Source organism: Salmo trutta, chromosome 32, assembly GCF_901001165.1.
Source record: "Salmo trutta chromosome 32, fSalTru1.1, whole genome shotgun sequence".
NCBI lineage: Eukaryota > Metazoa > Chordata > Actinopteri > Salmoniformes > Salmonidae > Salmo > Salmo trutta.
In genome coordinates this window covers 35,430,066-35,455,478 of record NC_042988.1, presented here as the reverse complement: position 1 = coordinate 35,455,478, position 25,413 = coordinate 35,430,066, and the positions used below count along the sequence as shown (strand labels likewise).

At 42.0% G+C, this 25,413-nt stretch overlaps 2 protein-coding genes across 2 annotated transcripts; one reads left to right on the top strand and one right to left on the bottom strand.

Moving 5' to 3' along the window:
* The first annotated feature begins 10,442 nt into the window (after positions 1-10,442).
* On the top strand, positions 10,443-12,064 carry LOC115171796 (dexamethasone-induced Ras-related protein 1-like). The gene is made up of 2 exons (XM_029728941.1): positions 10,443-10,849; positions 11,075-12,064. The coding sequence occupies exons 1-2, from the start codon at positions 10,579-10,581 to the stop codon at positions 11,608-11,610; spliced, it is 807 nt and encodes a 268-aa protein (XP_029584801.1). The 5' UTR covers positions 10,443-10,578; the 3' UTR covers positions 11,611-12,064.
* A 267-nt stretch (positions 12,065-12,331) lies between these two features.
* Positions 12,332-13,436, bottom strand: LOC115171797 (mediator of RNA polymerase II transcription subunit 9-like). Its single transcript, XM_029728943.1, has 2 exons — positions 13,292-13,436; positions 12,332-13,051 (listed from the first exon to the last, which is right to left on the bottom strand). The coding sequence occupies exons 1-2, from the start codon at positions 13,369-13,371 to the stop codon at positions 12,832-12,834; spliced, it is 300 nt and encodes a 99-aa protein (XP_029584803.1). The 5' UTR covers positions 13,372-13,436; the 3' UTR covers positions 12,332-12,831.
* Positions 13,437-25,413: the final 11,977 nt, after the last annotated feature.

Genomic DNA, 25,413 nt, shown 5'->3' with positions numbered 1-25,413 from the left:
CTCAATCAGGGACAGCTGTACATCGTTGTCGCTGATTGGGAGTCATACTTAGGCAGCCTTTTTCCTTTAGGGTTTTGTGGGTAGTTAATTTCTGTTTAGTGTTTTGCACCTGACAGGACTGTTTGGCTGTCAGTTTCTTGTTTTTTTTGTTTAAAGTGTTCTATCTTTAATAAATTCATGATGAGCACTAACCACGCTGCGCCTTGGTCTACTCTCTTCAACGACGACCGTTACACTATAATGTTGTTGCTGTCTGCATAATGTTGTTGCTGTCTGTATAATGTTGTTGCTGTCTGTATAATGTTGTTGCTGTCTGTATAATGTTGTTGCTGTCTCCATAATGTTGTCGCTGTCTCTATAATGTTGTTGCAGTCTGTATAATGTTGTTGCTGTCTGTCACGTCCTGACCATAGAAAGATGTTATTTTCGATGGTAGCGTAGGTCAGGGCATGACAGGTTTTTTTTCTAGTTTAGTTTTTCTATGTTGTCATGTTCTAGTTTTGTATTTCTACGTGTCACGTCCTGACCAGTAAAAGGGGTTATTTGTCATTGTAGTTTGGTCAGGGTGTGGCAGGGGGTGTTTGTTTTGTGTGTTTTTGGTTTATGTTCTATGTTATCTATTTCTATGTGTTTGTCTAGTTTTCTATTTCTATGTTGGGTTTTTGTCAATGACCTCCAATTATTTTATTTATTTATTTATTTTTTATTTTATTTCACCTTTATTTAACCAGGTAGGCAAGTTGAGAACAAGTTCTCTTTTACAATTGCGACCTGGCCAAGATAAAGCAAAGCAGTTCGACAACATACAACAACACAGAGTTACACATGGAGTAAACAACATACAGTCAATAATACAGTAGAAAAGTAAGACTATATACAATGTGAGCAAATGATGTGAGATAAGGGAGGTAAAGGCAAAAAAATGCCATGGTGGCAAAGTAAATAAAGTATAGCAAGAAAAACACTGGAATGGTAGATTTGTAGTTTGAAGAAAGTTCAAAGTTCAAATATAAATAATATGGTGCAAAGGAGCAAAATAAATTAAATAAATAAATACAGTAGGGGAAGAGGTAGTAGTTTGGGCTAAATTATAGATGGGCTATGTACAGGTGCAGTGATCTGTGAGCTGCTCTGACAGCTGCTGCTTAAAGCTAGTGAGGAAGATAAGTGTTTCCAGTTTCAGAGATTTTTGTAGTTCGTTCTAGTCATTGGCAGCAGAGAACTGGAAGGAGAGACGACCAAAGGAGGAGTTGGCTTTAGGGGTGACCAGAGAGATATACCTGCTGGAGCGCGTGCTACAGGTGGGTGCTGCTATGGTGACCAGTGAGCGGAGATAAGGGGGTACTTTACCTAGCAGGGTCTTGTAGGTGACCTGGAGCCAATGTGTTTGGCGACGATTATGAAGTGAAGGCCAGCCAACGAGAGCATACAGGTCGCAGTGGTGGGTTGTATATGGGGCTTTGGTGACAAAACGGATGGCACTGTGATAGACTGCATCCAGCTTGTTGAGTAGGGTATTGGAGGCTATTTTGTAAATGACATCGCCGAAGTCGAGGATTGGTAGGATGGTCAGTTTTACGAGGGTATGTTTGGCAGCATGAGTGAAGGATGCTTTGTTGCGAAATAGGAAGCCAATTCTAGATTTCACTTTGGATCGGAGATGATTGATGTGAGTCTGGAAGGAGAGTTTACAGTCTAACCAGACACCTAGGTATTTGTAGTTGTCCACAAATTCTAAGTTAGAACCGTCCAGAGAAGTTATGTTGGATGGGCGGGCAGGTGCAGGCAGCGATCGGTTGAAGAGCATGCATTTAGTTTTACTTGTGTTTAGGAGCAGTTGGAGACCACGGAAGGAGAGTTGAATGGCATTGAAGCTCGTCTGGAGGGTTGTTAACACAGTGTCCAAAGAAAGGCCAGAAGTATACAGAATGGTGTCGTCTGCGTAGAGGTGGATCAGAGATTCACCAGCAGCAAGAGCGACATCATTTATGTATACAGAGAAAAGAGTTGGCCCAAGAATTGAACCCTGTGGTACCCCCATAGAGACTGCCAGAGGTCCAGACAGTAGACCCTCCGATTTGACACACTGAACTCTGTCAGAGAAGTAGTTGGTGAACCAGGCGACGCAATCGTTTGAGAAACCAAGGCTACTAAGTCTGCCGATGAGGATGTGGTGATTAACAGAGTCAAAAGCTTTGGCCAGGTCAATGAATACGGCAGCACAGTATTGTTTCTTATCGATGGCGGTTACGATGTCGTTTAGGACCTTGAGCGTGGCTGAGGTGCACCCATGACCAGCTCTGAAACCAGATTGCATAGCGGAGAGGGTGCGGTGGGATTCGAAATAGTTGGTAATCTGTTTGTTGACTTGGCTTTCGAAGACCTTAGAAAGGCAGGGTAGGATGGATATAGGTCTGTAGCAATTTGGGTCAAGAGTGTCACCTCCTTTGAAGAGGGGGATGACAGCAGCTGCTTTCCAATCTATGGGAATCTCAGACGACACGAAAGAGAGGTTGAACAGGCTAGTAATAGGGGTTGCAATAATTTCGGCAGATAATTTTAGAAAGAAAGGGTCCAGATTGTCAAGCCCAGCTGATTTGTAGGGGTCCAGATTTTGCAGCTCTTTCAGGACATCAGCTGAATGGATTTGGGAGAAGAAATGGGGGAGGCTTGGGCGAGTAGCTGTGGGGGGTGCAGTGCTGTTGAATGCAGTAGGGGTAGTTAGGTGGAAAGCATGGCCAGCCGTAGAAAAATGCTTATTTAAATTCTCAGTTATAGTGGGCTTATCGGTGGTGACAGAGTTTCCTATCCTCAGTGCAGTGGGCAGTTGGGAGGAGGTGTTCTTATTCTCCATGGACTTTACAATGTCCCAGAACTTTTTAGAGTTGGAGTTGCACGAAGCAAATTTCTGTTTGAAAAAGCTAGCCTTGGCGTTTCTAACTGCCTGTGTGTATTAGTTTCTAACTTCCCTAAAAAGTTGCATATCGCGGGGGCAGTTCGATGCTAATGCAGAACGCCACAGGATATTTTTGTGTTGGTTAAGGGCAGTCAGGTCTGGGGAGAACCAAGGGCTATATCTGTTCCTGGTTCTAAACTTCTTGAAAGGGGCATGCTTATTTAAGATGGAGAGGAAGGCATTTTTTAAAATAACCAGGCATCCTCTACTGACGGGATGAGGTCAATATCCTTCCAGGATACCAGGGCCAGGTCGATTAGAAAGGCTTGCTCGTTGAAATGTTTCAGGGAGCGTTTGACAGTGATGAGTGGAGGTCGTTTGACCGCTGACCCATTACGGGTGCAGGCAATGAGGCAGTGATCACTGAGATCTTGGTTGAAAACAGCAGAGGTGTAATTAGAGGGCACATTGGTTAGGATGATATCTATGAGGGTGCCAGTGTTTGCGGCTTTGGGGTTGTACCTGGTGGGTTCATTAATAATTTGTGTGAGATTGAGGGCATCAAGCTTGGATTGTAGAATGGCTGGGGTGTTAAGCATGTCCCAGTTTAGGTTGCCTAGTAGCACGAGCTCTGAAGATAGATGGGGGGCAATCAGTTCACATATGGTGTCCAGAGCACAGCTAGGGGCCGAGGGGGGTCTATAGCAGGCGGCAACGGTGAGAGACTTGTTTTTGGAGAGGTGGATTTTTAAAAGTAGAAGTTCAAATTGTTTGGGTACAGACCTGGATAGCAGGACAGAACTCTGCAGGCTATCTTTGGCAGTAGATTGCAACACCGCCCCCTTTGGTCGTTCTATCTTGTCTGAAAACGTTGTAGTTAGGGATGAAGATTTCACAGTTTTTGGTGGACTTCCTAAGCCAAGATTCAGACACAGCTAGGACATCCGGGTTGGCAGAGTGTGCTAAAGCAGTGAATAAAACAAACTTAGGGAGGAGGCTTCTAATGTTAACATGCATGAAACCAAGGCTATTACGGTTTCAGAAGTCATCAAAAGAGAGCGCCTGGGGAGTAGGAGTGGAGCCAAGCACTGCAGGGCCTGGATTCACCTCTACATCCCCAGAGGAGCAGAGAAGAATAAGTATGAGGGTACGGCTAAAAGCTATAAGAATTGGTCGTCTGTGACGTCCAGAATAGAGAGAAAAAGGAGCAGGTTTCTGGGGGCGATAAAATAGCTTCAAGGTATAATGTACAGACAAAGGTATGGTGGGATGTGAGTACAGAGGAGGTAAACCTAGGCATTTAGTGATTATGAGAGAGATATTGTCTCTAGAAACATCATTGAAACCAGAAGATGTCATAGCATGTGTGGGTGGAGGAACTGAGAGGTTGGATAAGGTATAATGAGCAGGGCTAGAGGCTCTACAGTGAAATAAGCCAATAAACACTAACCAGAACAGCAATGGACAAGGCATATTGACATTAAGGAGAGGCATGCTTAGCCGAGTGATCAGAGGGTCCAGTGAGATTCAGACAGCTAGCCGGGCCATAGGTAGCAAGCTGGTGGAAGATGGGAGGGAGGTCTGTTTTTAGCCACCTCGTGCGTTTCCGTCTGTGGGTTAGTGGGGTTCCGTGTGGAAGGGGGGACCTGTCCAAGTTGGCAAAATAGTTAGTTATAGTGGCCCAAGAACAGTGTCCGATAGACCTATTCAGATCGCAGCCGAAAAGACAGCTAACGATTAGCCGGCCGCAGATGGGCGATCAGGTTACGTCGCGACGGAGGGGCCAGTTGGACAACTCCCTCGGGCAGATAACGTCGGTGGTCCAGTCGTGAAGACCCGATGGGGCTCCGCATCGGCAGTAAAACGGGTCAGGATAGGTGAGTTGTAGCCCAGGAGACACTTCAGCTGGCTAGCTCAGGAATAGCCCACGAGTGGCTGACGGAACTCTTCAGCTGGCTAGCTGGCAAGCTCCGTAATAATGTGTGTTAATTCCGTGACCGACGTTGCCAATAGTCACTCAGGTAGCAGCTAGTTAGCTGCAAGATCCAGGTGTAAATGTCCAGAGCCTGCGGTAGAAATCGGGGAAAGGAGAGAGAATAGGTCCGATATGCTCTGGTCTGAGTCGCGCTGTACAAAAACTGGCGATAGCTTTTCGAGCTAATGGACAGCTGAGGACGGCTAACCGTGGCTAGCTGAACTTCAACGTTAGCCAGTGAAAATGGCTAACCTCTGGCTAGCTTCTGTTGTGGAATTCAGATGAGGTAAACAATACTTTCTTTTTTTTTTTTAATTGGTGAGGCGGGTTGCAGGAGAGGCTTTGAGGTTGAGTATTTGAAGAAAAAAAAATGTAAAAAGATAAGTGAAGAAAAAATATGTAAATATATATATACACGAGACACAACAGGACGTCTGAACTGCTACGCCATCTTGGAACAGTGTTAGAGGCAGCTGGTTGTCGTTGTCTCTAATTGGAGGCCATATTTAGTTGGGTTTGTTTTCACTTGTGTTTTGTGGGTGGTTATTTTCTGTATAGCCTGGGAGCCTTATGGAACTGTTATCGTCGTATGTTTATTTTGTTCAAGTGTTTTCTTTAATAAAATAAGAAGATGTGCACTTTACCCGCTGCGCCTTGGTCCAATCCTTACGACGCCCATGACACTATGTTGGGTTTTGTTTGGGATGATCTCCAATTAGAGGCAGCTGGTCCTCGTTGTCTCTAATTGGAAATCATACTTAAGTAGAGGTTTTTTCTACCTGGGTTTATGGGAGATTGTTTTTGAGAAGTGTATGTTTTCACCTCTGCGTCACGGTTTGTTGTTTTTGTTCTTTAGTTTATGTTTATGTATTGCATAATTTCACAGTGTAAATAAAATGTGGAACGAGACACACGCTGCACTTTGGTCCGCTTCTCCTTCCTACGACAGCCGTGACACTGTCTCTATAATGTTGCTGCTGTCTCTATAATGTTGCTGCTGTCTCTATAATGTTGTTGCTGTCTGTGTGTATTGATCATTTGTATAGTATTATGTGTGAGCCCCAGGAAGAGTAGTTGTCGCTACAGATGAAGGGGATCAAATTAACAAATTAGACTGTGGCATATATAACAACTTAACATGGACACATCTATTTCATTCCGGTCTCATTGTGACCCATTCTACCTCTTTCTCCTTATCTTACTCCTCTGCGAGTGCATGACACGAGGAGCGCACAACACGTGACTTTCCAGTTCCCATCAAGTGGCATAAAATTGTGCAGGCACAAGATTCTGAAAATACCCTTTGCATTTTTCATTGGAATAGTAATCTTCATTTCTCAGAACAAGAATAGACTGACAAGTTTCAGAAGAAAGTCTTTGTTTCTGGACATTCTGAGCCTGTAATCGAACCCACAAATGCTGATGCTCCAGATACTCAACTAGTCTAAAGAAGGCCAGTTTTATTGCTTCTTTAATCAGACAACAGTTTTCAGCTGTGCTAACATAATTGCAAAAGGGTATCTAATGATCAATTAGCCTTTTAAAATGGTACATTTGGATTAGCTAACACAACGTGCCATTGGAATACAGGAGTGATGGTTGCTGATAATGGGCCTATGTAGATATTCCATGAAAAATCAGCCGTTTCCAGCTACAATAGTCATTTACAACATTAACAATGTCTACACTGTATTTCTGATCAATTTTATGTTATTTCAATGGACAAAAATGTTTTGCTTTTCTTTTAAAAACAAGGACATTTCTAAGTAACCCCAAACCCTTGAACGGTAGTGTACACAGGCAGCACAATTCAGATTTTTTTTCTCACTAATTTGTCTTCTTTTAACCAATCAGATATTTTTCCAATAACAACACCTGCCATGGAAGTTTCCCAGTTATCTGACTAACACATTCACTATTTTTTTATACACAATTAACAAGCTAGTTAGCTACAAACATGTTTTTGTCAAACTGTCAGAGTATCTAGCAAAAGACAATTCTAATAAAATACTTGAGGGCAAATAAATCCAATTTCATCATTCAGACACAAGTCGCATGGCCAGGAATCAGATTGCATATGTTTTCAAACCAAGTATTAATTTGGTTCAAACCTGACTTGAAAATATCTGATTCCATGTGCTTTTTGGCTGTTTAGACTGCAGGAAAAAATTATATTCAAATTTGATATGCAAAAAACTGGAGTGGAGTCAAAGAGTTCAAGTGGAGAACTCTGTAGCTTTCATAACCACCAGCTTTCTGTACATTTATTATCAAGCGCTTTGTTTTCCTGTGCCAAACTAAGATGGCGTTATCCAACGACATTTGATTGGTCTGGAAAGGCCTTTTCAAATTGAAGGAAATACTGTCCGCGAGTTGTTCCACAAAATGAGTCCCTTTTTTAAATGTGTCCTTCATTTTAAAGTCAGCCCTGTTATGTGAATTTAATTATGGTGAAACTATAACTTTTTAAATATTTTTTGTAAAGAAACATTGAACATCTAACAGTCAAATCAAAGCAGGTGAGCTGGTTCTACTATTTTGGTCATTTTCTGGTGTTTAGTGGTGAAAAACTGAGTGGGTCGAGCACAACACGTCAACCTTGTTACCAGTGGCTTCATGCCAATTGGAGGCACAAAGTCACATTCCCTCTCAGATTTGTGCTTTTTTCCCCATTGATGTTAAATGAATTACTAAATGTAATTTGCCCATGTTGTATCATAACTATTTATAAAAAAGATCTGTCAGTTGTATTTTGCGGAAGGGGGCACTGACTGGACCAGGAAAACAGTACCTTGTTGAGTTGTGATATGGCAGTTGTACTAAACTCCAAAGGCATAAAAGTTAATTAAAGAATCAATGTGCATCATAAATTACAATTGAGGTATGCTTAGACAACCTATGCATAAAAATCTACTTTTTTATGTTTATGGCTCTAAATTGCAGGGAAAGGCTGTTTCAGGTGTTTAACAAATGCACAGACCCCCTCTGGACCACTCCTCCTCCATTCTCACCTGCTTAGTTCCCACCTCTAAAATAATGGGTACATGACGCCCCTGCCTGTTACCCATAGATAGACAGGCTAGAAATGTTTTAACAATAAATAAATAAATAAATAAGCTTGCATTCAATTGACATTCAACCACTGGCGAAATCCCCTCACAATGATTTCAAACTGTGTGTCTAATACACAATGAAATTAAACAAAGACTACCCCTTGCTAATCAGGAAACTCTTGGGTGTGTTGTGGTGGACTGTCATTAAAATTACTTCACGGGAATCTGGTAATTATGTTTGTAGTGTAGCTAGCCACTGAATGGCTCTAAATTCACAGTCAGCAAGCAGTCAACGCTATAACCAATTTTAGAGCAAACCAGTGCTCTCAACAGGCTCTGCATTTCAGGAATCACAGTAGCAATTAATCCTGGTGCACGGTTAAATTATTTAGCCATTTTTAAAAAAACATTTTTTTAAGGAATAACCACGTTTTTGCTATAGCCCTCACTGGCTTTCATGCGATTTAAAGGTGACCTTGTCCTAGGTGTCGGACTCGAGGACTGTTGCTATCCATTGGAGGGCTGCGATTGGTTGCCCAAGATTCTGGGGCGGGGCTTAGTGAAGACTCAATTACCTCTTCTTGCACACAACAAGCTTCCATTCCCCGTCACAGGGGAATTTTTGCCTGATTTCAGAGGAAATTTACTATACTATACTTACTATATTTGGCACTAAATATGCACTTACTATAGTCCTTTTTTTTATTGATATGGGAAAACATGTTTTTATTACATTGAACATGTGCTCTTCTTGACAGAATTTTTACATTTGGTGAAATCACTACCCACAATTGACTAATTTCGTGGATAAGACCCACAACTGTTATTCTGTGAACTGAATAAACTTCTCACTGAGCCTTGAAAACATTATAAACTAATGATACTCATTGTCAAGTATTCAAGTTTAGTTATGTTTCTCTGAACAAATACTTTCCTAAAAGAAGTGCACTTAAATTATAGTTAGATTAGGCTCATCAGAATATAATTTTGTATTCTAAAAGAAGAGCACTTTAATCATATAATTTTGTTTTTCTGAACAAATACTTTTCTACAAGGAGAGCACTTTGATTAAATGATTTAGTTCAATTAGGTTTGTATGAATGTTTTCTAAGAGAAGTGGTCTTCCTATACATTTATATGTATAAATAAATGTATGATTGGAGCATAAATCCACACATTTGTATATCCATTAGTCAACACAGACTACAGGTTGAGAGAATGGAGAGAGAGAAAGAGAGAATAGACACAGAGAGAGGGGGATGATTGAGAGAACACTAGTGCTTTCACTTTTGTTTTGAGAATGTAGACAAAAATAATGACCTTGATTTACTCTAAGGTGTGGAGAAAGATTGAGAATTTCACCAATAACTAGTTTTATGTTCAGGATGCTCACTATGGCAGGCTATAACTTGATTGATTGTAATCTCATTTGAGTAGGCCTACTTGCAATTCATATGTAGCTTCTCTGCATTAAAGTCTATCAAATACATGTGAAATATTTTGTCTTCAATGGGACTCCCTGTTAAAATAAAGTTAAATAAATAAATACATTATTGGTAGCTGCTTCAGTTCAATTGTGCCTACCATAATTTGCTTATTACTTTGGTAGGACCTACCACGTTATGTTGAGATTTCTTCAACTGCAGGGACAACACCTTTTTAATAGTTAGCAGAATGTATTTTTCTTCTATAATTTCCATACTTCTATAATTTCCATAAAAAATGTCTATACTTCTATAATGTCCATACTGTAGCGCCCTCGTCCGGTCCACACAGAAAGTATGTGCCCGAAATACGAGGCTCACTGGGCTGCGCGAGCTGAGCTGACGGTTTTCAGGGCAGGGTACAAGAAACTGAACGTCTCGTGAAACAGAAAATGGGCGAAGGACGGTCTATGTTAATTTCTTATTGGCAGTGAAACATGTTGACATGAAACATGAAAATTAATTACAAATGTTGCGTAATATTTATTTATATTACTATTTGCACCCTCAGGGATCAACATTACCATAATCACCTAATTAATAACACTATGTTCTTGAGTATCTGTCCTGTTTCTGGTGTTTTACTTGAATGCAAATCCTTGTAATGCATGGTGGATGTAAACATGGTTATGTGTTACGCCGTCACCAAAAGAGGTTGCCTACACTTTATGCATTTATTTATTTTCATTTTTTTATAAAACACTGCACTATGATGAATTGTCAGTAAAAATATATATCTGCAGAAGTTTAACTCATTAAGAGTTTCTGCGAAATTGGTGTTAAGTGAAAGAGTACACTGTTGCATTTTACGCATACTTTATACAGGGTTTTTAAACCCATTTTTTTCTCAAAATGATTTATATATTTCACTCTGTCCGCTCAGATAGAGAGTCTGTACAGACTCACGTATAAACAGGCGCAAAGTCATAACTACAGACTCTCTCTCATACGATCTATGCATTCTCCCCTCAGACGGATGCATAATTGCATGACGCACCGGGGAGGAGTGTGGTGGGCATCGCCTATATATACACCCAGTCGCGCTCGCTTCAAACTCAGCAGAGTAGCAGCGCTTACAAAGAGTCAGGATCCCCCAAAAGCAAGTACAGCTTGCATTCAGCATCTCGCTCTCGTACCAAAGACATTTGTCGGTGCGCAAAGCTCGCAATCATGATTAAAAAAATATCGCCTTCCGAGAACGAGTTTAACATCCCGGCCAAAAACTGCCACAGGATGGTGATTCTAGGATCCACAAAAGTTGGCAAGACGGCCATCATCTCTCGGTTTCTGAATAAAAAAGTCGAGGACCAGTACACGCCGACCATCGAGGACTTTCATAGGAAATTATACAGCATTCGGGGAGATGTTTACCAGTTGGACATTCTAGACACCTCTGGAAACCATCCTTTCCCCGCCATGATGAGACTCTCTATCCTTACTGGTGAGCTTAACTCTCAACTAACAAAACAGACAAATGTCTTTATGTAAAAGTGAATCATAATATTAAGCTGCATTCTGCAAATCACTTTCTATGAGAATAATATTTCAATATAGCTATATTAAAATGCATGTTTATGCGTAACGCAAAACTTGTGCTGTGCATTATGGAAGGTACATTGACTTTTGAGCTGTGATATTAATGTTCCTTCCATTTCTCTCTCCTCAGGTGATGTTTTCATCCTGGTGTTCAGTCTGGATAACAGAGACTCCTTCCAAGAGGTGCAGCGCCTGAAGCGTCAAATTTACGAAACCAAGTCCTGCCTGAAAAACAAAACCAAAGAGAACGTGGATGTCCCGATCGTTATCTGCGGGAACAAGTGTGACCGGGAGTTTAACCGGGAGGTTCAGAATGAGGAGATTGAGCAGCTGGTGGCTGGTGATGAACAGTGTGCCTACTATGAGATCTCTGCAAAACGTAACACTAATGTCGACCAGATGTTTCAGACTCTTTTTACCATGGCTAAACTGCCCAACGAGATGAGCCCGGACTCTCACCGCAAAGTTTCCTTACAGTTTTGCGAAGTGCTGCAAAACAGCAGAAGAAAGTCATTCAGAAATAAGAAATACAAAGACAGCGAGGTATACGGGATTGTGGCACCGTTTGCGCGCCGACCAAGCGTCCAAAGTGACTTAATGTATATCAAAGAGAAAGTTACTGGCTGCAGCCAGGGAAAAGAGAAAGACAGATGCACCATCTGCTAAGGACTCACTTGACAATGCACATGGAGACATGTTACGAGATGTTCTATACAGCGATGGAGATGATACCCACCAGGCTTCATGCCAGTGTGTCGAGTCCGGGATAAGGAAGCACGCCAAGACGCAGTGACAGGCAGGGGTGTATGTCCCAAACCATGAGAGAAGGCATGGCCATGGTCATTGTCAGATATTTCTCTGTGGGTGATCAAATGTGATATGGCTTGAGAGAACCTCTAGTGTTCTTGTTACTATAGCTACATGCTGTAAAATGACATTACTGAATGGAGAATGTAGCCTACACTTATGGGGTGGCATTTGTTTACATTTCTTTTTTCACACGGAACTGAACTTGAATGTTAATTGCATACTTAACGCATATGAATGCTTATTCTTATGTCATCGTTTACTTTTCACAAAAAAAGAAACATGGAGAAAATAAAATGATCAATTTGAAACGTATATCCCATGTCTGTCATCATTTTTAGCATTTGGTAAAGCATATTCCCATGCCCTTTCACTGACACTCATACCATTAGCTAAACAAGTAGCCTGTACCTAATTTAGGAAATACATCATTTCTGAGAAGAGTATATTATATGGTAGCTAGCAGATTGATGTTTCCATTTAGGCCAACAAGCTATTAACATGTAATTCATGAAAAATAACAGCGCACGTAAGGTGGCCCATGCTACAATCATACCAAGAAACAAAGTAAAGACAAGTAACAAGGAATTAAAACAAAGGTTATTTTAGGCCTACTGCATTGAAAATCTGCAGCACTCAATCTGAATCGCACACCAACAAAACCATTACCTTAAATAATAATCCACCGCATATACAAACTTTACGAGGGCATTATAATTCAGTATGGATAATACATTTTTTACAAAGTAAAAATGGGACAGTTTACAATACAACAAGATAATGCCTGAAGGTAGTGTTATAGTGAAATAAAATGTTTTCTGGTGGTTTTGACAAACAGGGGATGAGTTCAAGTTATACTGCATGAGATGTTAGTTTGGAAAGGCAAATGAGATGACACGGAGCCAAGAGATGGAATACCAAAACATTATCCATATAAACATGATCATTTCTCACGATTTCAAATGGATGGTAATTTTCTCAGTCCTCTAAATACAAAAATATATCATTTTCAGTACATGCGTGTCCCTCTCCAAGTGTCTCCTGAATTCAGTTCGTTTCTTTAGGAATGACAAATATCCCTCACGACGCTTTGGGAACCTCAAACATACACAAAGTCTTGTATTTCTGCAGTAACTGATTCTTGGTGCGGACTTGCTCCCGCAGCGTCTCTAGTTCATGCTGCTGCTCCGACAGGCTCCTGTCAATTCCCGGCATGGCTCCGACCTGCTCGCGCGCTTCCTGAATCCTTGTCTTAAACTTGACCAGTTCTTGATGGACATCTTGACTATCTTTGTCCATGCTTTCGACATAGATGGTCAAAGAAGTACACGTTATTTAAAGCATATTATTTTTTACAAAGTACTTAAACATAATTAAACCAATTGTTGCTGCTTCTCAAGATTAGACTATTGAACTGCAACGAGCAAGCTGGCTAACGTTAGCTTCACAACATGGTCCTACCAAACCAGGACAAATATATGCATCAACTCTCCCCGGTAATAAACACACTATAGAAATACATGTCAAATTAAAGACGTACCATTTAATAATGTCATGAACCAAAGGGAGAAAAGAGCAATCCTCGTTCTCACTTCCTTGCTTTGGTTGATTCGTCGCCATCCCGGTCGATGCAAATTGACTGGCGCCTACAATTTACATCATCAACCAGTGGCAACCATAGACTTATATAGACATCGCATCATTGTACAGTATCTATCCCATTATGGCATCTGTGAGAGCACTGAAAATATTATTGGTATACTGACAATGTATGTCTCTCCGCCCTAACGATGGGATCCCTTTCTTTGGATTGGTAGATACATTTCATTATTGTAATCAATTTCTAAATATTCAATGAGGGTGTTGACGTCAGCTGCCTGTATTCAATAGAGATAGAGATGCTATGCTACTAGCTTCATGCCATGAATATGCATAGCCATCTCAAGACAACTCCTATATAGTGTTTTTTTTTCTCAAAGTTGCCGTGATGTCACGTGTCATCAGTACACCGTAACAACTCATTATAAAACATGATAAAACTTATATTAGATCAAATAAACCTCACGTAGCAAATAAGCCTTTAATTGTCAATAAATTCAACACGCTGTCATTGACCTCCATACAAAAATACCTTGCTTGATGGGCAAAAAAACGGAAAAACGCCACCTGCTGGAGGGAGACAGATCTTCCTCCGAGTTGGGCCTTCCTCTTCCCCTTCTCTGAGCACGGGCAGCGCCATGGAGGCCATCTCCATTTTGAAGTAGTCAATTTTCTTCTACTATTTCTATGAGTTGGCAAACAAACTGAAAAGGTGTATACTGCCACCTAGAGTGTGTTGTTTGAACAGCTATAAAGCCAATGTTGCCGGGTTTACTGCGACCTGCAGTTATGGAATGTTTCAGCACAAGTATAATTCATTGGCTGATACATCCTAATGACCTAGATGGAATTATAGGATCCTCAATTCCTTAACCCATAGGAATTCCCACCCAGTTGATTACTTCAAAATAGTGAAAGTACTCAATGGAATTGCCTGTGGTAAAATAAGAGTCCTCTATCTAGCTAGCTAAGCAAATAACTTTAGATGAGAAGAATTATCTATTTTTAATAACTTTAAAATACATTTAAAAATCTAAAGTCCTAATTGTATTATTATTTTTGGTTTGTTGTTAACGTTTACTTGGCATAATAACCAGAGGTGGAATAATATTTGTGACTTGATGACTGTAACTGTTTCCTGTAAAATTGTTAAAGCTTTCATTTTTAAATAGTAAGGGCAACTGAGACATTTTGTCACTCGAGCAACAGAAAACGATTTGCACTGTTGCAACATCATCACATAATGTTAAAAAAAATTTAATCTGGAAACACCATAGTCAGGTTCTGCTTTATACTACATTTTAAAAAGGAATGCATGGACTGATGGTGACAGAACAACCTTTTTACGGATTTGGTTTTGTTATAGGTAAACTGACAAGGACAGTCAGCTACACCTAGGTCTTGTATCTCAGTTGGTAATGTTGGCATCACTAAGGTTGTGGGTTCAACATTAGCAAGGACTACAGGAAATAAAAATGAAGACTATCTACTCACTATCCTGTCAGTCACTTTGGAAAAATATTACCAAGTGGCCTAGTGGCTTAGAGAGTTGGGCCAGTGACCGGAAGATGGCTGGTTTGAATCCCCAAACTGACTAGATTAAATATCTGTTGATGTGCCATTGAGCCAGGCACAACCCTAATTGCTCCTGTAAGTAGCTCTGGATAAGAGTGTGCTCTAAATGTCTACATAAAATGTCTTACTAGTACTAAGCTAGCATAGCTTAACTGTTAACGAGTTAGTGTCCGCTATGAACCTGGACTAAAACGGACCAATAAGAGTGGTCCTCTGCACAACTTCCAAGCCTTTCCAAACACTGGGTGACACTGGGTGACATAACACACAATTCTCTGACTGAGCAAACACAAGATTGTTTAATTAAATGTGCAGGATGAGTTAGCATGTGGCTAACTGGCTATATCTATATAGGCTAATGCAATGCAGTGCAGTCAGGCGCTATTGTTTACAGTTTGTGTTGGTGTCAATGCTATATCCAGCTCAATACTATATCCATGTATCCAGGCCAATGCTATATCCAGGTGTGCACATAGGCCTAGTAAACCCAAAGGTCACTGATTGTAGTGGTTGCGCCACTATAAGTTTTTCCCCTGGAGGGTTCTGGTCCAGCATGGATGAGAGGAGGAGGAAGGAGTGGGTAGAAGGGAAATTGTGGCGGAAGAGTGGGTCATGCGCTCGCTTGCCCATTGTAGTTTCCTGCTTAGGCCTATAGATGAGTTAGCTGACAACCTCAAGAAAACAATGAGTGCGATTCAATGGGGCAGAAGCCCGGGTGTTGTTGTGATTCTGGATGGCCAGGTAGCTAGCAAGTATTGGTAATAAGCTGTAGACAGGTTGTTACTACCAGGTTATGATGAGGTCTTAACTATGACCAGTAGGATACATAATATAGCACATAATATAGTGGTCACCATTATGACCAACTGGTCGTATGGTGGTCAGAAAAATATGTCATACTCTGGTCAGTAAAATTACATAAAATAAACGTCCTTTTTCAACCAGTTTGCGACCAGAATAAGACGTCATAAAAATATGTCATACCACCAGCTGCAGACCTTACTAAGCATTTGAGTCCTCAAGCATCAGCCACTGATTGCCTTCAGCTGTTAGACTCCGGTTATGGCACAGTTGAAGATGGAGACGAGCTATTTGCCAAATTCATGGGCACCCTGCAAAACAATGGTGAGAAGCCGTCCAGCTACTTGCAAAGGTTACAGGTTACCCTGAGCACGGCCATGAAAAGAGGCGGTGTTCCAGCTGATGAACTCAATCGTCATCTTCTGAGGCAGTTCTGCCAAGGTTGCTGGGACAACGCTCTGATAACGGACCTCCAGCTGGAACAGAAGAAAAGCACCCACCTTCATTTGCTGAATTGTTGCTCCTCCTTCACATTCAAGAGGATAAGCATGAAGCAAAAGTAACTTGCATGAAACAACACCTTGGTGCTGCTAAGCCACTTTCTCTGGTGCCTCCAAGCATTGTGTAATGTCCCACCTGCAGCAAGCATGTCTTAGTCCTTCCTCTGAGGATACCAGTGAAACTGAGCATTTACAAAAACAGCTGAACTTAAGTCAGCTCACAAACCTCAAGACATGAAATCAACCCCCCCCAACCCCCCTCCCCCCCAAAAGACCTACTACCAAGACCTACTAGCTCCTAGTGAAGCCAACACAAAACAAAATAACGGGAAGCCTGTGAAGCAGCCAAGTTCAAGCCACAAGCCTAACAGCAAGCCCCGGCCTTGGTATTGCTTTCAGTGCAGTGAAGATGGCCACATCGCAGCAACCTGTGAAGGTGAATCCAACGCCTCATTGGTTGCAGCTAAAAATAAACAACTTAGAGAAAGACAGCTCCAGTGGGAAGCTCAAAATTCCTCTTCAGAGACCAAACAGTTAAACTGAGGCCAGCTCCTGTTGAGGGACAAACAGGAGCATAGGAAACCAAACTGGATCCCACTGTAACCAGAAGAGCCTCACTCAAACACGTCCGCGCCAATGAGCACACAGTCAAAATTCCCAAAGGGTTAGTTGGTACCAAGAGCACAGCACAAGTTACTATTGCTGGAAAGGAAACAAACTGTCTCTTGGACACAGGTTCACAAGTTAGCACGGTCCCCCTGTCATTCTATGAGAAACATCTATCAAGCCAAGCAATCAACCCATTGAACAGTCTACTGGAAGAAGAGGGTGCTAAAGGGCAGGAAGTTCCTTGCCTGGGCTATGTAGAGCTCACCATAACTTTCCCAAAATAATTTGTAGGGACTGACATTGAAGTCCAAACCTTAGCATTGGTCATACCTAATCTCTGTGCTCAAGAACAGGTGCTGATTGGCACCAACACCCTTGACATTCTCTACTCTGATTATTCTCAGCTGAAATGCGACAATCACCAGCCGTTATTACATGGCTACTGAGCAGTGTTAAAAATCCTTGAGCTCAAAGGTGAAAAAGCAGTCAACAATAACCTAGGATTGGTGAGACTTCAGGGTGGAATGCAGAGGTGGTTCCTGCAAATCAGACTGTTGTCTTCCAGGGGTCAGTCAGGGTCCATGGGTTCCACTCTAAGAAATGGGCCCTCATCGAGCCTCCGATGTCCTCCTTGCCAGGAGAGATTATGGTGTCCAGCGAGTTGATCACCCTTCCTACAAGGCAAAACTGCAAGTTACCTGTTGTTCTGAGAAACGAAACGTGCCATGACATCGTCATTTCAGCAAAGACTGTGTTGGCAGAGGTGCATGCCATCCAGTGGGTAAAGAAACACACTCTTTCTACATCTGAGTCTACAGACAAACCGAAAGAGCCAGCTGAAACCTCCAGCTTAAGCTTCATATTTGAAGGTTCTCCTCTGTCTGCTGAATGGAGAGAACAAATCACAAATAAACTGAACTCAATGCCTGAGGTGTTTGCTCATAATGATCTCAATTTCGGCCACACTATCAAAGTAAAGCACCACATCAAGATTCATGATGAGACCCCCTTCAAGCAGAGAGCGCAAGACCCATTCACGCGCAAGATATCGATGCAGTCTGCAAACATGTGCAACAGCTGCTAGATTCAGGAGTTATGCGTGAATCAGAGTCTCCCTTCTCATCTCCAATTGTGGTTGTGAGAAAGAAGAACAGTGATATAAGGTTCATTGATTACCACAAACTCAGTCTGCAAACCATCAAGGATGCATACACCCTTCCAAACCTGGAGGAGACTTTCTCTGCCCTAATTGGTTCTAAGTGGTTCTCTGTTCTTGATCTAAAATCAGGATACAACCAAATTGAAATGGAGGAATCAGACAAACAAAAAGACAGTGTTTGTGTGCCCATTAGGGTTTTTTGGAGTTCAATGGTATGCCACAAGGGATCACAAATGCACCAAGCCCGTTTTGACGACTAATGGAGCGCTGTATGGGTGACATTAACCTGAACAAGGTTCTTGTTTTCATTGATGACCTAATAATTTTCTCAGAGTCCCTTGAAGAACACAAAAGCAGGCTGTTTAAAGTTCTTCAACGTCTCAAGGAGTACGGGCTGAAATTATCACCAGAAAAATTTAAGTTCTTCCAGACCTCTGTGCAGTATCTAGGCCATGTCAGGTCAGAGAATGGAGTTGACACTGACACTGAAAAGATTGAAACGCTAAAAACCTGGCCATACCCAAAAACCCTCCAAGAGTTGCGGTCATTCCTTGGGTTCTCTGGTTATTACCGGAGGTTCATCCAGGACTACTCTAGTATCGTCAAACCTCTAAACAACCTTACCTCTGGATATCCCCCACTACACAAGGGGAACAGGAAGAAAGAGAAAAGTAGTGAGTATCACAACCCCAAGGAGCCATTTGGAAACCGATGGACACCCATCTGTGAGCAAGCATTTGACACAGTCATTGAAAAGCTCACCTCAACCCCTGTCCTGGGCTTTGCCAACCCCAAGCTCCCCTACATCCTGCACACAGATGCAAGTACTTTGGGTTTGGGTGCTGCTCTATATCAGGAACAAGATGGGCAGAAGAGAGCAATAGCGTTCGCTAGCAGAGGATTGACCTCTAGTGAATCGAAGTATTCAGCCCACAAGCTGGAATTCCTAGCACTTAAATGGGCAGTTACAAAGTACAGTGACTATCTGTATGGGAAGGAATTCACATTTGTAACTGATAGTAATCCACTGATGTACATCTTGACTTCTGCCAAACTAGACACCACAAGCCACAGGTTGTTGTCTGCCCTTTCTACCTACTCATTCAAGCTGCAGTACCATGTGGGCAACCAAAACCGAGATGTCGATGCACCTTCAAGACGTCCTCTTAGCCAGATTTCAGAAGATTTCTCCTCTCAGAAAGAGCAGGAAAGAATCCATCAGTTTACTCTCCATCTGGAAGAATCTTAATTCCAAAACAAAGTCCACGAAGATGTAGTCAAAGTAGTCTGTGATCGGCACACTCTTCACTACACTGACCTTGACCTTGTCAGAAAAGGAGCTGATGGTAAAACAAAGAGCTGACGCCAGCATCAGAGAGGTCGCCACTCAGTTGGAAACGGGAGAAACCTTCTCCCACTGTTGGAGCCGAGCTCCCAGAACTCCCTCTGTTGCTGCGTGAGTGGAACCGGTTAGAGCTAAAAAAAAACTGTGTTCTTTACAGGAGAAGGCAGGAAGGAGCCAACACTGTTTTTCAGTTAGTGCTTCCAGAAGAGCTGAGAGAAGTTGCATTGAAAAGTCTGCATGATGATATGGGAATTGAGCGCGTGATGGATCTCATACGATCCTGGTTCTATTGACCCAAGATGTCAATGTCTGTGGAGGAGAAGATTAAGACCTGTGTGTGATGTAAAACCGTCGCAAAGACAGCTGCACCTCTAGTTAGCATTAAGATGAGCAAGCCTTTGGAGCTAGTATGCATGGACATCCTTTCTTTGGAGCCTGATCATAGTAACACAAAGGATATACTGATAACTACAGATCATTTTACCAAGTACGCAGTGGCCATACCGACTTCCAAACAGAAAGCCTGCACTGTTGCAAAGTTTCTCTGGGACCACTTCATTGTGCATTCCGTTTTTCCTGAGCACCTCCACAGGGACCAAGGTCCTGATTTTGAATCACGAACAATCAAAGAGCTGTGTGAGATTGTTTATTAATTCCAGCAACGCCATATCATCCAAGAGGAAATCCTGTCGGGTGTTTTAACAGGACGCTACTCCAGATGCTTGGTACTCTGAGCATGCATGATAAAACTCACTGGCGTGACGTCGTTAAACCACTTGTACATGCATACAACTGCATGAAGAATGAAGTCACCGGCTACACTCCATATGAACTAACGTTCGGGAGACAACCTAGACTACCAGTTGACATAGTCTTCAATCTACTTGTTAATGACCAGAAGAAATTGCGTTCACAGTATGTGCAACACTTGAAGAGTCACCTGGAAGAAAGCTACAGGATAGTCACCCGGAACGCTCTCAAAACAGCTGAACGAAACAAAGCCAGATTTGACAGGCATGTCACAGTCCACCCTTGATATTGGTGACAGAGTTATTGTGAGAAATGTTCAACTGAGAGGGAAACATAAGTTGGCTGATAAGTGGGAAACTGACATTTATGTAGTCACTAAATGTACATTATTAGCATGATCACTAACGTTTGCTATTTCAATTGATGTTTATTGATAGGCACAGTCACTCACATTTGATTCCCTCTCATAGTGGTTTATGTCAGTATTTGTGAATTGCTTTGTGTTTTTCTGTGGATTCATGTTTCATCATAGACAAGAGTTCACTGTTTTCCCCGACATGTCTGAAAGTGTTGAAGAGACAAACAACACAGGGGATGATGTCCCTGTTGAACTTGCTCCAGTTGACTCATTTGCTATTTCAATTGATCGATAACTGAATTAACCTAAATGTTAACAGCTTGTGCGTATGCTTGGTTCAGTATGAACGCGCACAAAATCCTGTTTACAAAAGGTACTCACCAAATCTTGGCATTGTTCTTTCCCTCAATCCCTTCACAGCACGTTTGTATAGATAAGTTACATCAGACTGACAACTTACCTGAAGAACCTGAAACATCTGACAGTGAGACGAACCTAACTGATTCAATGGAGTTTAAGCTTAAACATACAGTACAATAGACTTAGATATCGGCCATATATCCTGCCTAGAGTTGGGTGCACCCTAGTAAACTCTATCTTGATCTGAGGGTCTCTCAGATCCTGATCTGTTTTACAAACAGGATCACACAATATATGGGTCTTGCTCCCCATAGTTACACATGCGTTGGTTTTGTTGCTAAGCAACCAACCAGTCTATAGCTGTAGAATGGTTTCCTGCTCAGGCTTATAGCTGCAGAATCGTATAGATACAGTATCATCCTGCACTCTAAGCTCTCCACTCTCTCCCCTCTCAGCAGTAGCAGCAGGTGGCAGCGAGTACAGATCCTTGAGAGTCTTTCTTTACATTGTGTATCACTCTGGTCAGAGCCGTCTTATCTGTTTGAATAAGATACGAAACAGGACCCACTGGTGATAGGATTATTAGACCGGCTGCTATTACAGCAACACTGACAATAGTAGGTGAGAAATGTCACCTGTACTCGAGCCAATGAAATGACCTACATATAGTTTGAAAAGGTCACTCTGAGTCTCTGACCAGTGCCTCCTATCTTTGGCCCCATTACAAGCTCTGACAATTAAATAATGTGACAACTGTTATGTTGGATGATTGATAGGAGGTAGGGATGTGACAGCTCGTCGGCTTGTCAGTTGCCAAATGCTTTGTTTTCGTGATCATTTCTGTGCATGAGGTTAGTTATGCAAAGTCAACGTGCTGTATTCCCAGAGTTCATACAAGGCCAATCATGGATTGCAAAAGTAGTAAGATAATACATTGTATCTAGTACAAGGCTCAAAAAAATCCTTCTGCATTGTGTCATCACTGAATAACAAAATAATTAACTACAAGTAGTAACAAAATAATAAATTTCAAGTAATTCAAAAAGTTATTAGAGTAGCATTCATAATCCCAGGAATTCATTAACTAGACCATATCACCCTAATTTAAAATGTAAACTTTTATTTGCCACTTGCATAGGATACAACAGGTGTAAAACGGTACAGTGAAATTCTTACCTTGAGAGCTCTTTTGCCACAATGTAGTAAAACTACTACTACTACTACTACTACTACTACTAATAATAATAATAATAATAATAATAATAATAAAACATAGAATAAAATATAAAAGTAAGAATAAAAACCAGACCAGAATTACGATCAGAGTTAAAGAAACATGAGAATGCCAGTATATTCAGGTCAGTGCCAGTACCTTATTCAATGTGCAGGGGTATTGGAGTGGTTGTATATACAGGTTAGTGCCAGTACCTTATTCAATGTGCAGGGGTATTGGAGTGGTTGTATATACAGGTCAGTGTAAGCACCTTATTCAATGTGCAGGGGTATTGGAGTGGTTGTATATGCAGGTCAGTGCCAGTACCTTATTCAATATGCAGGGGTATTGTAGTGGTTGTATATACAAGTCAGTGCCAGCATCTTATTCAATGTGCAGGGGTATTGGAGTGGTTGTATATACAGGTCAGTGCCAGTACCTTATTCAATGTGCAGGGGTATTGGAGTGGTTGTATATACAGGTCAGTACCAGTACCTTATTCAATGTGCAGGGGTACTGGAGTGGTTGTATATACAGGTCAGTACCAGTACCTTATTCAATGTGCTGGGGTAGTGGAGTGGTTGAGCTGGATGTATACATAAAAAGTGACTGCTAGTAGGATTTCAAATAAAATAAAAAGTTATTGGTCACATGCGCTGAATACAAAAGGTGTACACTTTATTGTAAAATGCTTACTCACTAGCCCATTCCCAACAATGCAGAGTTGAAAAAGTATCACGGATGGAAAGGAACTTAAGGCCCCGACCCCCTCCACTACAGCCCTGTCGATGTGAATGGGGGCAAGTTCGGCCCTCCGTTTCCTGTAGTCCACGATAATATCCTTTGTTTTGCTGAGGTTGAGGGGGAGGTTGTTGTGGGGGCACACCACTGCCTGCCATATCTCTGATCCCCTCCCTATAGGCTGTCTGATCGTCGTTGGTGATCAGGCCTACCACCGTCGTGTCATTGGCAAACTTAATGATGGGGTTGTGTTGGAGTCGTGCTTGGCCATGCAGTCGTGGGTGAACAGGGAGAACAGGAAGGGTCTAAGCACATAACCCGGAGGGGGCCCCATGTTGAGCATCAGCGTAGTGGATGTGTGTTGCCTACCCTCACCACCTTGGGGCAACCCGTCAGGAAATCCAGGATCCAGTTGCAGAGGGAAGTGTTCAGTCCCAGGGTCCTTAGTTTAGTGGTGAGCTTGGAGGGCAGTATGGTGTTGAATGTTGGTTGAGCTGTAGTCAATGAACAGTATTCTCACATAGGTGATACTTTTGTCCAGGTGGGTAAGGGCAGTGTGGAGTGCAATAGAGATTCCGTCATCTGTGGATCTGTTGGGGAGGTATGCAAATTGGTGTGGGTCCAGGGTTTTTTGGGATGATGTTGTTGATGTGAGCCATGACCAGCCTTTCAAAGCATTTCATGGCTACAGATGTGAGTGCAGAGGGACAGTAGTCATTTAGACAGGTTACCATGGCATTCTTAGTCACATGGAATATGGTGGTTTGCTTGAAATATGTAGGTATTACAGACTGCATTATGGAAATGTTGAAAATGTCAATGAAAACCCTTGCCAGATGGTCAGTGCATGCTCTGAGTACGCGTCCTGGTAATCCGTCTGTGAATGTTAACCTGTTTAAAGGTCTTACTCACATCGGCTACGGAGAGCATGATCACACAGTCGTCCAGAACTGCTGGCACTCTCATGCATGGTTCAGTGTTGCTTGCCTCTGCGAGCATAGAACGCATTTAGCTCGTCTGGTAGGCTTGCGTTACTGGGTTTCCCTTTGTAATCCATGATAGTTTGCAAGCCCTGCCATATCCGACAAGCATCAGAGCCGGTGTAGTAGGATTCGATTTTAGTCTGATATTGTCACTTTGCCTGTTTGATGGTTCGTCGGTGGGCGTAGCAGGATTTCTTATAAGCGTCCAGATTAGTGTCCCGCTCCCTATTTATGGTAAAATACAGTACTAATGGTAATATATGCATGTAAACATGACTAATAGTGACCAGTAGCAGGATGAATAGATAAATGCCAAGGGTTTGGCAATCAATTATCAATGGACAGAAGCGTAATGGAGTAGTTTCCTGCAGTCAAATTACCAAATCACCCTCTAGTGGCCTCATGGGTGGAACGTTATTAATATTGTTCATCATTTCATAGTTAATAATCTTCTTTTTTTTTAAACCACAGAAAATCTGGTGTTTCTGTGTCAAACGGTTATGTTATATTTCAGTCTTCTGTGATGTGTACAAGATTTAATATTGGGATGCAAGCGCCAAAAAACTCTATATCTGACATGGTACAGATGTCTTCTTTTTTTAAGCCCATAACCATGTATATGAGGTGTATACTTCTGTTTCAAAGTAGATTTTATTAAGACTACCAAGAAACATTCTGTGTGACGCTGATTTAGCCCACTAAAATACAAGGTTAATAATTAGAATCAATAACAATTTAGCAGCAGCGCACGTTGTGGGTAGAGACCTGTGGATGGGCATAGGGTCAGTGCGGATAATCTGTGGGAGAGGGAGAGCAGTAGCTTTTAGCCATTTAACAGTCTTATGGCCATGGGATAGAAGCTGTTTAGGAGTCTGTTTGTCTGAGCCTTCATGCACCAGTACCACCTGCCGGACGGGAGCGTGGAGAACAGTTCTCAGATATTGCCTGGCATGTATGATTAATAAGGTTAATCATCTACAAGCCGTGTCATTACCATGAGGTAAATAAATAATACAATGAAATTAAGAGTTAGAGCACTTGTTAATCCCCACAGCTGTAGGTGGCTGAACCTCCCGATGGTGCGCATTGCTTTATCTTTGGGGTGTCTGATATTATCTGGTATTATTGTCCTAACTGGAATTATCTGGTCTAGTTGTCATAAGCCCCCCTGTCCTGTCCGCACCCATATTGTTTGAAGTGCCTGGTAACTGGTCGAATTAGCCCATATAATGAATCCATTCAGTTTAGGAGCCCAGTTCAGTAACACACACACACACACACACACACACACACACACACACACACACACACACACACACACACACACACACACACACACACACACACACACACACACACACACACACACACACACACACACACACACACACACACACACACACACAGTTCAATAGAAGTGAAAGGCAGTATGTAGTGGGCACAGCATTATGCAGTGAAGTAGATGGCTGTGTACAACAGGGCATTATGGAGAGCTGGAGAGACGGCGTTCTTTCGACAAAATTATGCCTTAGTCCGACACCTAGTAACTCAACTGGGTCACAGCAGGATTTTCACCACCGCTTCTGTCCATTTCAGACAGAGCATCGCCGTTGCTGTTTAGATTTTTTATTACACAGACAACTGAAAGGATTCATGCAATGGCAATATT